The 13,011-nt window shown below is 37.8% G+C and overlaps 1 protein-coding gene across 6 annotated transcripts in view; it reads right to left on the bottom strand.

The window, feature by feature from the left end:
• The window catches only part of ITCH (itchy E3 ubiquitin protein ligase), a 130,001-nt gene that overhangs the window by 51,235 nt on the left and 65,755 nt on the right, over positions 1–13,011 (bottom strand). For all 6 annotated transcript variants that reach the window (XM_059705913.1, XM_059705917.1, XM_059705918.1 and 3 more), the window contains 4 exons: positions 8,019–8,176; positions 6,419–6,608; positions 4,294–4,389; positions 2,439–2,613 (listed from right to left, as the gene is read on the bottom strand). In XM_059705913.1, the coding sequence (XP_059561896.1) occupies positions 2,439–2,613; positions 4,294–4,389; positions 6,419–6,608; positions 8,019–8,176 (619 nt within the window). The remainder of the gene's footprint in view (positions 1–2,438; positions 2,614–4,293; positions 4,390–6,418; positions 6,609–8,018; positions 8,177–13,011) is intronic.

Below are 13,011 nucleotides of genomic sequence, written 5' to 3'. Positions count from 1 at the left end.
CAGGTGTACCAAAGCTGATTATAATTTAGAAAGAAAAGAAAATGTAAAACAACATAGAAAAACAAAAGGGTAAGGTAGACAAGAGATAAAAATCGATACAGTGATAGCTATCTACAGAAGTTGGCAGGAAAAATAATTGTGTAAAAATGTAATCCTATATAATAACACCCTAATATGCAAGTCGACCAAACAGTGGAATGACTGGCCACTATGATGTGCACTGCCCACCGAGAGGGAGGCAACTGGTGGCGGCGATTGGGGGGCAGGGACAACCAGTGGGCGGTGCCAGGCCGCAAGCCAAGGTGGCTGCCAGTGGGGGCACCCCCGATCACCCTGCCTGCCAATCGCCCTGCAGAGGGAGGCGATGGGCAGCAGTGGCAGGGGGCGGAGCTGGTGAACAGGTGGCGCCAGGCTGCCAGCCAAGGCAGGTGCCAGTGGGGGGGTCCCCCGATTGCCCCCCCACCCACTGGTCACCCCACAGATCAGCCCTGATCACCAGCCAGGCCTAGGGATCCTACCCTATATATTGGGAACAGTGTCAGATTTAAAAATTAAAACCTGGCAAGGCTACTCTAACACTGAATAAATAGGATGATGCAGTGATAACATGCATGGATGGCTTGCACATTTTGTGGTCAGCCCTGATTCTGACACTTATAACTGTGTGACAAAGCCAATTACTTAATTTCTCTCTGCTTTAGTTTTTCCACCCATAAGATGGGGAAAATAGTACTACTGCCTCAGAAGGATCATGTTATGTACTACTTTTTATAATCAGGGCAAAAAAATGTAGCTGCTCATAAAATAGCAAGATGCCTTTCACTTGTATGAAAAGTATGGTCACTGGTGCATGCAGTGTCCCTGATTGCGAGAGGGACATTCCCCGAGGGCGCAGGCTGGGCTGAGGGACACTCCCGCCCCCCCCCCAACCACCCAGTGCATGAATTTTGTGCACTGGACCTCTAGTCTTAGTCATATAATAAAGGTGAATTTGTTTCCTGACCACTGTGGCTCAGTGGTTGAGCATCGACTTGTGAACCAGGAGGTCACCGTTCAATTCCAGGTCAGGGCACATGTCCAGGTTGCGGAATTGATCCCAGTAGGGGGCATGCAGGAGGCAGCAGATCAATGATTCTCTCTCATCACTGATGTTTCTATCTCTCTCTCCCTCTCTGAAATCAATAAAAAAACATTTTTTTTAAAAAGGTGAATTTGTCAGTGAGTGATACCTAGTATGATGAGGTCCAAGAAATACACAGGATCATGGAGAAAAGAAAACAATGCTTAATGAAGACAGATGACTTTATTCTAGTGGATTCTAAATGGGATTGTACTGGTGGTGGTAGAGGGGAAGAGATGGCAATGAAGAGGGTCAACTTCTCTTGAACTCTTAGAGAGTTGACTTTCTTTAAGTTCTATATACTATTGGAAACAAATCCCTCTTGTTAATCATGTAGGATCAAATTTCTCCAAGAACTATTTTCTTTTCCTCAGAGAAAAGATCTGTGATTCTCAAAGACTGTAAAATTTCTAACATCAAAGATTGTATGACAAACCATTAATATATTTCAGTGTATGTCACCATTACTGCAACATTACTCGAAAGAAAAATATGTAAAATTTAAATGAATTTCCAAAAAGGAAATTTAAAAAAATACATTTTTTTTATTGATTTTCAGAGAGAGGGAGAGGGAGAGAGAGACTGAAACATCAATGATGAGAGAGAATCATGGATTGGCTGCCTCCTGCACGTCCCCTCCTGGGGATTCGAGCCTGCAACCCGGGCATGTGCCCTTGACCAGTATCGAACCCAGGACCCTTCAGTCTGTAGGCAGACACTTTATCCACCGAGCCAAACTGGATAGGACCAAAAAGGAAATTTTTATACCAAACATAATTTGGTTTTGAAGGCAGAATAATATTATTTAACATAATCCAATATAAAAGCAAATTTCTGTAGCTTCCCAAAACATCAAATAATTTATCAGGTATACTTTACCTTTATACATTGCAAAGTGATTAAATTCTATCATTAGTTTTGTACAACCACTCAAGAGTCAGGTGTTCTTAGATTCAAGCCTTCAAATGTTCTGCTAAGTTAGGCAGTACTAAATTTAGAACGGTTTTAATTATTTTCAAATTGTTTTGGTTTATTTTTACTATTCTTTTGTCCATGGCTTTTAAGTTGTCCTAAAATCTTTTTTTTTTTTTGACATTAACAAAATAAAGGAGGTTGAACTTCAGGAAATTTCAAATAGGAAAGAACAAACCAGATACACAGAATGGTTGAGATAAGGTCTAAAAATAATATCAACAGCAACAACTAGGTCACCAACTTACTTACACCTTCCTTCTAATTAGTGCTTTACATTTCCTATTCAGGAAAAGGTAAAAAACCAAATATTCTTATTAAGTTTATAATGCAACAGGTTGCTCACCCCATAAATGAATCTCTGATTAAACTGCTGCATTGCTCCTTGAAGCTGACTACGCTGGAGCTGCCACTGTTCATAGTTCCGGACGGATTCCAATGTTGGCCTCTGCCACGTTGTTGTTCTTGTGAAATGGTCAACATAATAAATACGTCCCATGTTGTCAACCCTGCGTTCCCAGCTAAATCAAAACAAAAAACAACCTAAATCAACAAATACTTGTGAAACAGATAAGAATTAAACAGGACTTCATCTTGGCCCTGGTGCATGTTTAGTAACATTTTACTTTAAGAAACTACTTGTGATTTACCTGAAGCCTTTTATTTTATGTATTCTGAAATGGTCTATTAATGAACTTAAACACAATATCTATTTAGTAAGTCTCAAATAGTCATTAAGAAAAAGTTTTCATTTTTTTTCCAATGTTCTTGTCATTGTTGCAAACTTAATAGGGACATAATTTATATATATATAGAGATAGATAGATAGATAGATAGATAGATAGATATAGATATTCACAGATATCAAAAAGCACTTTTCCACAAGAATACAATTATCTAATTTATCATTTCAAATGAGAATATAATATTAAGTAAATTGATATAATAACTTTGAGATTTCTAACTGATTGATTGTTTAGGCTTCTTCCCAATTTTCTGATATCATAAATAGTAAAATAATAAATACCTTTAATATATCAAAAAGTTTTTCCTTCCTTTGTATTTTTTCTTTAGGATAAATTTCCTCAGGGACTTACTAAGAGTATGTGCATTAATATGGTTATATATACTTCCTGTTATAACTGTAACTAATTTATACTACCCCCAGCAATGTTATGAGGTAAAGATCCTCCACAATTTCACAATAAATATTGCCTAATGATTTAACAAGTAAAACAGTACCTTTTAGTTGTGTATTTAAGACTATTACTAGCAAGATTAAATATTTCCCCATGTCTGCTATGACTAACCTTTAATAAAAATACATTTCTTCCAATTATATAATGTAAATGCTCAATATTCTGCATTAAAATATTCTTTTTAAAAAAATATTTTTATTGATTTCAGAGAGGAAGGGAGAGAGAGAGAGATAGAAACATCAATGATGAGAATCACTGATCAGCTGCCTCCTGCATGCCCCCTACTGGGGATTGAGCCTGCAACCTGGACATGTGTCCTGACCTGAAATTGAACCGTGACCTCCTGGTTCAGAGGTCGATGCTCAAACACTGACCTATGCCGGCTGGGCTGTATTAAAATATTTGTTAGCCCTGGCCAGGTGGCTCAGATGGCTGAACAAAATGCCATATACCCAAAGGTTTCGGGTTCAATTCCCAATGGGGCACATACCTAGGTTGCGGGTTCAATCCCTAGTCCGGGAAAGTACTAGAGGCAACCAATCTCTCTCTCTCTCTCTCTCTCTCTCTCTCTCTCTCTCTCTCTCTCTCAAATCAATAAACATATCCTAAGTGAGGTTTAAAAATAGTTTTTTATATATATATATAATAGGGATTTTATCCTCATTTATATGATAGGGATTATAATTCTTATTCATTTAAATAATTAGTCTTAAAGAAACTAATCCTAAAATCCAGTGATTTGAGGCAGTTAAAGTTCAGAAAGAAAAACCTGGAAGTAGTAAGACTTATAGAATCTTTAGGTCAAAACTGAGTGAAAATTATGATCATTCATTATGCTCCATCAAGTATCTGATTCTCTTCTTTCTAGTTTACATCTACCACAAAACAAAGTGGTTAAAGACAGGAAGAGTTGAAAAGTAAGAATGTAGCGAAGGTTTTGTTACAGACATAATCTATAGTTCTGAATACACACTTTTTCTCTTCATTAATTCAGATACTTACCCAGGAGGTAGAGGTTCTGGTCTATCCCACGTTGTTCTTTTTTCAATATGATCTACATAGTAAACTCGCCCGTGCTGGTCCACTCTCTGCTCCCAACTTAAACACAAAATTAAAAAGTCTGGGTATGGTACTTATTTTTAATCCTGTCTTTGCCTTTTTGTCTTATATGACCATGAGAGGCTCGGTGCACGGATTTGTGCAATGGGGGGGGGGGGGGTTGTCCTTCAGCCTGGCCTGCGGGGATCGGGCCAAACCGGCTCTCCAACATCCCCGAGGGGTCCCAGATTGCGAGAGGGGGGTTCTCAGGTGACAGGCCCCGGAATCAGCCTCCCTCCTCTCTGGTTCTGGGTGCATTACCCGAGAACTGCAGCTGCCAAGTCACTACAGCTTGGCAGCTCCTGCGTTGAGCGTTTGCTCCCTGGGGTCAGTGCGCATCATAGCTACCGGTCAGACGGTCGAACAGTTGCTTAGGCTTTTATATATATATAGAATATTATAGAACTGAGGCAAATAAGCATGTCAGTATATAAAGAAGATATGAAAAGAATTTAGGAACAGAATCAAGAAATGTTATACTGAGAGTGACACATAGTGGATGAGATCTCCTCTGCAGAAGTATCAAGTATCTGCTCTAGGAGAAGCCTTTTATTTCTAAAGAGGCTGTAGACTCAGGAAACAGTCTGTCTCAATCTGGTCAAGGTATATGCAGGACTTAAGTGGAAAAGAAAGCTGTAATTAAAACAACGAAATCTAAAGAAAAACTAAAGAACTACTAACCGAAAGACAAAGAATTACTTGGGTTCTAGAAACACTGAAATCAAAGAGTAAGAATTTATCAGATATGTCAGATATATATCTGCAATGGACAAACTCATTCTGAGTGTTCTAGTCTCCTTGGTAAGGTTTACCTCCAAAGTAAAGAAGACTAAACCATCATAGCTTAGAAGTACCAATAACTTCTAAGAGCACTCAGTTTCTCTTTGGTAATCCCTTGCACAAACAACTTTCTAATTTGGCTTCCCATGGAGGCTTTCCAAAAAGGAAAATGGTCTAACTACCCACACAAATCTCTCTATATATAAAAGCCTAAGTGACCATTAAGACCAGTCGACCGAACGACCAGTCGCTGTAATGTGCACTGACCACCAGGAGGCAGATGCTCAATGCAGGAGCTGCCCCTGGTGGTCAGTGCGCTCCCAAAGCCAACCTCCCGCAGCCGGCCAACCTCCTATGGTCCCTCCTCTCTGCCAGCTGGCCTGAACAATCCCGATTGCCAGCCAGGGAGAGGGACCCCACCTGTGCACAAATATGTGCACCGGGCCTCTAGTAATATATAATCTACTTACCAATTAAAATTCTCAACATGAGAGCTTATTAATATATTAACCAGCCCTAGCTGGCTTGGCTGTGAATAGAGTATCAACCTGTGGACTAAAGGGTCCCAGGGTCTATTCTGGTCAAGGGCACATGCCCAATTGTGGGCTCGATCCCCAGTCAGGGGCATGCAGGAGGCAGCCAATCAATGATTCTCTCTCATCATTGATGTTTCTATCTCTCTCTCCCTCTTCCTTCCTCTCTGAAATTAATAAAAATATATTAATATATATGTATATATATATTAAACAGTCAATTAATTTTGGTTAGCATTCTGAGCTCTGGGTTAATTTGAATGCCGTGTGTGTGTGTGTGTGTGTGTGTGTGTGTATAAAAATCTATTAGAGTATTATTAATTTAGTGATTAAAATAGGATTATGAGTACTAATTTTCTGTTTCCTATTTTATTTTAAAAAGTGATTCTTTTTCCCTTAAAACAAGCAATCTGAATTAGGTGACTATATTACTACTTGGCCTTGGTTAACTTTCTATGGTTCAGTCTTTCAGAAAAAATAAAAATAAAAAAATAATAGTAATAATTAAAAAAAAAATTTCTTCCACTTTGCCCTGGAAATGAGGGTAGAAATTTCAAATATGGTGAGCTTTATTTTGGTTCATTTTGATTCTAGATCCCCACCAAAAACAATTACAATTGTTTTAAGACAGTATTTTAAAGAACGGTATTTTCTTTATTAATAAGTATATATAGATGCCAAAAGAAAATAAATATTAACTAAAAACAGTTACTCACCCAGGTGGTAGTGGAGCTTGGGGTACAGGGTTTAATGGCCTAGGGCCCGAGCCTCCAGATATAGTAAGAGGAATTATTAATCCAGATGTTGCTCCCTCAGATGTACTTGAATTTGTATTTGTTGGAGGCAGAGAGCCTGTACTGGAGCCATCACTTTCAGAAGGGGCAGAAGGTGAACCATTAACAGAAGCTATAAAAGATTTGGAAAAAACAGGAAAATAATCTTCTATTTTCAGAAATCAGGATAAATTTTTAACTTTAAAAAATGAAGAGGTAGATGAAGAATATAAAATTTAATATATAAATATGTAGGAAAAGATTACTAAAGTAAATTAAATAATGGGAAAAAGCCAATGGTCCCACTAAATAGGCTTGTTTACATTTTTTAGGCTGTCTACCCCATGTCCTATTTTAATTATGAAGCACAGATCCTGATTTCCTGATTGCACAGAAAGTAAAAACTCTTAGAATAGATAAATGTTGGTATTGCATGGTATTATTAAGTTCATTTAACAATCTTCCACATCCTTAAAATTGTCTTTCTTATGACACCTTGCAGATTAGAGGTCAATTTTTGATGTTAATTATAATGGAAGACCTGACTAATAAACAATACTATTCTTATAAATAGTTGTTAAGTACATATTACATCTTCAGGAAATACTTATTGACAAAACAATTCCTGAAGGAAGTTACCAATATTATGACAAAGTAGTATATGATCTTAGAGGCTGGGAATATATTGTTAACAACATTATCTACAGAAAAGTGGGAAGATGTATAATTAAACACAAAGCCACTTAATGAAATAATTTGTGGACAACCAGTTTATTTTTCTAATAATATTTGGTTTAATTATTTTACATTCCCTGTCCACATACTAGCAAAGAGAAATAATAAAAGATTAAAGATTTATTCTGGCTGGTCAGGAATAAAATGGATATTCTACCTGTATATGTTTACACTTTTATTACATGAAGTATGTTCATTTATTGTATAGTTGTTGCTTTAAAATCTGAATATCATTTAGCATTACTTGCCATTTACTAATTGTCTTTCTAAAGGATATAATGAGAATAAGCAACCAGATCTTTGATTCTATGGCATACTAATGTCCAAACAGATACAAACCCTGACAGAAAGATGCAATCTTATCTGTACTGCTTATGTATAATAATAAAAGGAAATATGCTAATTAGACCAGATGACCTTCCAGACAGAGCTGAGGCTTCGAGGGAAGCCCGGGTCCCGGGTGCCAGAGGGAAGCTGGTGCCGGCAACCGGGGGAAGGAAGGCCAACTTTTGCACGAATTTTGTACATTGGGCCTCTAGTACTTTATCTAATGTACATGTGATTTTTATTCTGAATAGAGCTCATGCCTCATTAACTTCACCCCTGGAGGAAAAACTTAGGGAAAAGGCAAGTCTTAGTTACTTAGTCAAAGATCATTCTTGGCCAAAATCTTTAATATAAAATTACAGCTAGAAAACCAGTCTACCAGGGCCTCTTTACACTTACCTCAGGATCAATTCCCAAACAGAACATAACTTACAATCACAGTATAAGAGCCACATCCCTAGTATATGGCTGGAATACACACCTGGTCTACGTGGGGTAGGTGGAGGTGGTCGTGAAGGTCTTGGAGGTCTAGAAGGCTTAACACCGCCATTTGAGAGTGATGGAGAATTATTCCCATTGACCTTACTGTTTTCACCAGACGCTGCATCCTCAGGGTCGTCTGATCCATTTGTGTTCACTCTGAGTAAGAAGCGGGTAAAGGAAAGGGAAGGGGGGGAAACGCTCTTTTAATTTAGCAAAAACTAGCAAACTTAAGAGTTTTACAAGTTTGTGAAAAGTTTTCTAACTTCTGGCTAGCTTTTTTTTTTTTTTTAATATATTTTATTGATTTTTTACAGAGAGGAAGGGAGAGAGATAGATAGTTAGAAACATTGATGAGAAAGAAACATCGATCAGCTGCCTCCTGCACACCACCTACTGGGGATGTGCCCGCAACCCAGGTACATGCCCTTGACCGGAATCGAACCTGGGACCTTTCAGTCCGCAAGCCGACGCTCGGTCCACTGAGCCAAACCGGTTTTGGCTCTGGCTAGCTTTATCAAATACATAAACAGCCTTTGGGTAGGGCCTTACATATAACCCTGAGAGCCCATTCAGAAATAGAATGAGGAGCCAGGGCACAGAAATACTTGGGACCATTCAACATTATTAGGTACACTAGTGCAGATTTCAAATAAGTCTGCTGAGGTCCTATGTAAGCAGAAACAGAGTCAAATTTTCAAAATCCCAAATGCTTTAAGAAGGGCACTATTTTATCAGAAGCACAGATAACTTCATAATTTCCTTGATTTCCACTGGCCTTTAGGTTTAGGGCAAGTTTGGGGCACGGCTGAGTATTCCATGGTAGGAGAAAGAACTATACTTACTTCCCAGGGCATGTTCTCCTCCCATTCCAGCAAATGGTAAACAAAATGTTCAAAGTTAATGATTAATAGGGGAGGAGTCCAAATACCTTTTTTAAAGGAGCTATCTAGGGGACTGTCTAGGGCGGGGGGAAAAAATGGACACATATGTAATACCCTTTGTAATACTTTAAGCAATAAAAAAAAAATAAAGGAGCTATCATTTTTTCAAAGCAATGACATAAATTGGAGGGCAAGAAAGAGGGGAGAGGACACTAACAGGAAATGTCATTTTGAACTTAACTACTACTGTCAGCTAACTATAGTCGATTCCTTTTCACAAGTGGAATGTAGTTATGGATTAGAAAGCAGAACATGAGTCAGCCAGTTTGCAGATGTCTCAGCTATAAGCAGCAATCCACTACATAGTATTAATCCATAATCCTGGACCATAATCAAAAACAAAATAAAAGCTAATAGATTTAAGAAACCAAACTAGAGAGACAGCACCATGTATTAAATTATTTCAAACTATGTTCCCAAAAGCACTTTAGGGCCTTTCTTCTTAAAGTATGGTCTTTGAACCAGAAGCCAAGGACAATACATATCAGCCTGTTAGAAATGCACAATCTTGGACTCCACTCTTGACCTATTATATCTGAACTAACAATTTAACAAGATCTCCAGATGATATGTGTAAACAGTAGAGTATGACAAGCAATGCTTTGGGGGTTCCTCAAACGCTTATTTTGAATAAAGGCAATAACTTAGTAACTGGCAATCAGCACCTGGTTAGTGTTAACTGCCCGCAGGAAGGCCAAGACACCCCAGAATATAAAGTAAATGCAGGAAGAGTCAGTTTTGACACTGCTCCCCTGCCCCTAGCTGATGAGGTTCCAAACCCATTTTGAGTCTAGACCCCTTTGAGACTCTGAGTATTACCTCTTCATACTCTTTTAAAGAAAGATTCTTGATGCTTTTTTTAAAAGATAGACAGTTAGTAGAATAAACCAAAAGTGGGAAATTGAAGTTTTATTTTTAAACTTATCTTTATTGTTGAAAGTATTACAGATGTCCCCCTTTATCCCCAACTCCCATCCCCTCCCCAGGCCTTCACCCCACTATTGCCTGTGTCCATGGGTAATGCATATATGCATGTAAGTCCTTTGGATGATCCCTTCCCTCTGCGAATTCTCAGTCTGTTGCATGCTTCCATGTCTCTGGATCTATTTTGTCATTAGATTCCACATAGTAAGTGAGATCAAGAGATATTTGTCTTTCTCTGACTGGCTTATTTCACTTAGCATAATATTCTTCAGGTCCTTCCATGCTGTCTCAAAGGTTAAGAGATAATGAACTCTCCAAAAGAGGAAATTAAAAAAATAATCCCATTTACTATTGCTACAAAAAAATTAAGATACTTAGAAATAAACTTAACCAAGGAGTTGTAAAAGACCTGTACTTGGAAAACTATAGAACGCTGAAAAAAGAAGACATAAATAAGTGGAACAATATACTGTGTTCATGGATTGGTAGAATTAACATCATTAAAATGTCCATAATACCCAAAGCAATCTATAGATTCAATGCAATCCCTATTAAAATACAATGGAATATTTCATATATCTAGAACAAACTCTCCAAAAATTTATATGGAAAAAAGATCCGAAACAGCAGCAGGAATCTTGAGAAAGAAGAACAAAATTGGAGGGATCATAATACCAGATATCAAGTTATATGACAAAGCCACTATAATCAAAACAGGCTGGTACTGGCACAAGAACAGGAATATAGATCAATGGAACAGAACAGAGAACCCAGAAATCAACCCAAGCTATTATGCTCAATTAATATTTGAAAGGGAAATTGAGGTGTTTTTTTTAATATATTTTATTGATTTATTTTTATTTTTTATTAAATCTTTATTATTCAGATTATTAAATTTGTTCCTCTTTTTTTCCCCCCATTGCTCCCCTCTACCCAGTTCCCACCCCACCCTCTGCCCTTACCCCCCCACTGTCCTCATCCATAGGTGCACAGAAATTGAGGTTTTTAACTGACTCTATTGACTAGTTATGTGACCAAAGGAAAGTTAATCTCTCAGCACCTCAAAAGTCATTACCTGGAGTAAATGATTCCTAAAAACTTTCTCAACTACAAAATTCATAATAAATTGCACATACAGTGCTAGTGAAGTATTAAGAACACGTGAGGAAGAAAAAGCATTCAGGGCATGAGGTAAATCTGCTATGACAAACAAAGGGGCAGCTGAAACGAAATTCTAAAAATGCTATGTGCTTTTTTGGGGGGGGTTATTTATTTTTAAGTCTTTATTTTTGCAAGTATTACATATGTCCCTCTTATTCCCCCATCAACCCCCTCCAGCCCACTCCCACCCCCCGCCTTCCGCCCCAGGCACTCAACACCCCACTGTCTGCATCCATGGGTTATGCATATATGCATACAAGGTCTTTGGTTGATTACCTCCCACCCACCAACCCAGGCTCTCCCACCAAGATTCCGCAATCTATTCCATGCTTCCATGTCTCTGGATCCACTCTGTTCATCAGTTTATTTTGTTAATTAGATTCCACGTATGAGGAAGATGATGTGATACTTGTCTTTCTCTGACTGACTTACTTCACTTAGTGCTATGTTCTGTTTTTGAGAACTAAAATCGTGGAGATTTTTAACATTCATGCTGTTCACCCTTCTAATATCTTTTTATTATTATTATTAATCTTAAAAAGAAAGAGAGAAACAGAGAAACATTGATTTGTTCTTCCATTTATTTACGCATTCATTGGTTGATTCTTATATGTGCCCTGACCAGAGATCAAAACCACAACCTTAGAGTATTGGGACAATGATTTTACCAACTGAACTATCCAGCCAGGGCCCACCCTTCTAATAACTTGACCTCATTTTCTCAACATAATCATCTGACAATCTATATAGTATGACTCCTTAAATTTAATTCTTAAAATTGCTCCTCTTTGTAGATCTTAAACTCTGAAATCCCTCCATCTACAACCTTCTACCTGTCTCCTACTCTATCTTTTATTCAGTCTCATGATTAACTTTACCCCCTCTATTTTCACATTCCATCATCTCCATCATAGGCTATTTTCCCTAGTACCTTTAATTCTTTCATTCTTGTTCAATACTTCCCCCTCCCCCAAGCAATCTTTTCATTACAATTAATCCTTCATTTACTTTTTCCACTATTGCTCTCTGAGGACAAGAATGTTCCAGTTGATAAATCAGGTGTATTTTAGTAAAGTAAATAAACTAGGTAAAAATACCAAATTAAAGGGATAGGTAGGCTGTTCTACAAAAGCTCCTAATAAATTTTCCACTGGGCCTAGTAAGGAAAAGTCTTCAGGTATGCATTTCCAATGATTCACAGGATTAAAAGTTTTTGGTTTTTTTCCTGTTAGTATAAACCAGCCCTGGCTGGGTAGCTCAGTTGGTTAGAACATCATCTCAACACACCACGGTTGCAGGTTTGATCCCCTATCAAGGGCACATACAAGCGTTTTCTCTGTCTCTCTCATCAAAAAGGAAAACAAAGATGAAATCACAGCTCAAGTCTCCAGGGAGCTAAAGAATTAAAAATGACAGATGACTATGACAACTTACACCACAGGTTCAAAACACAAGGAGTGGTATACTGGTGTTAAAATTACCAGTAATAAAATAATAGCAGTTCAGTAGAACAAAGAGCTTTTTAAAGTCCTATACAATTATACAGACCCAGGCAAAAGATTTTTAAAAATTGCAATTGTGCTTCTTCAGTCTGTATCTTTTTATTCTGGTAGACTTCAGTTTCCTAAAGTTTGATCATTTCAGAGACTGAGGCAATATGGGCTACAATTCACATTATTCAAATACTTCAATTGGCCTATCTTTACTGTTTGAAAATCAATCACTTTCTACACCTCTAATCTACTCCTAGCCACATTCCAAGTGCCCACTAAAAACCTTTTCAATCTCCCCAAATACCTAATCCCAATCTGTAAATGATCCTGACTAGGGCTCTTCGCTAAAATGATTATCTGATACTTCAACTTTCTTCTTTACCTTGAAATTTCTCTAATCATCTTCATGTTTGTTTCCCATCTTGGGATTGGGGGAATCTCTCTTCACTTCTTCATGGCTAATGTGTCTGTG

The sequence above is a fragment of the Myotis daubentonii genome, chromosome 8 (assembly GCF_963259705.1).
Source record: "Myotis daubentonii chromosome 8, mMyoDau2.1, whole genome shotgun sequence".
In the NCBI taxonomy this organism is placed as follows: Eukaryota; Metazoa; Chordata; class Mammalia; order Chiroptera; family Vespertilionidae; genus Myotis; species Myotis daubentonii.
The sequence above is the reverse complement of the archived record's forward strand: the minus strand, read 5'-3'. Positions and strand labels throughout refer to the sequence as shown.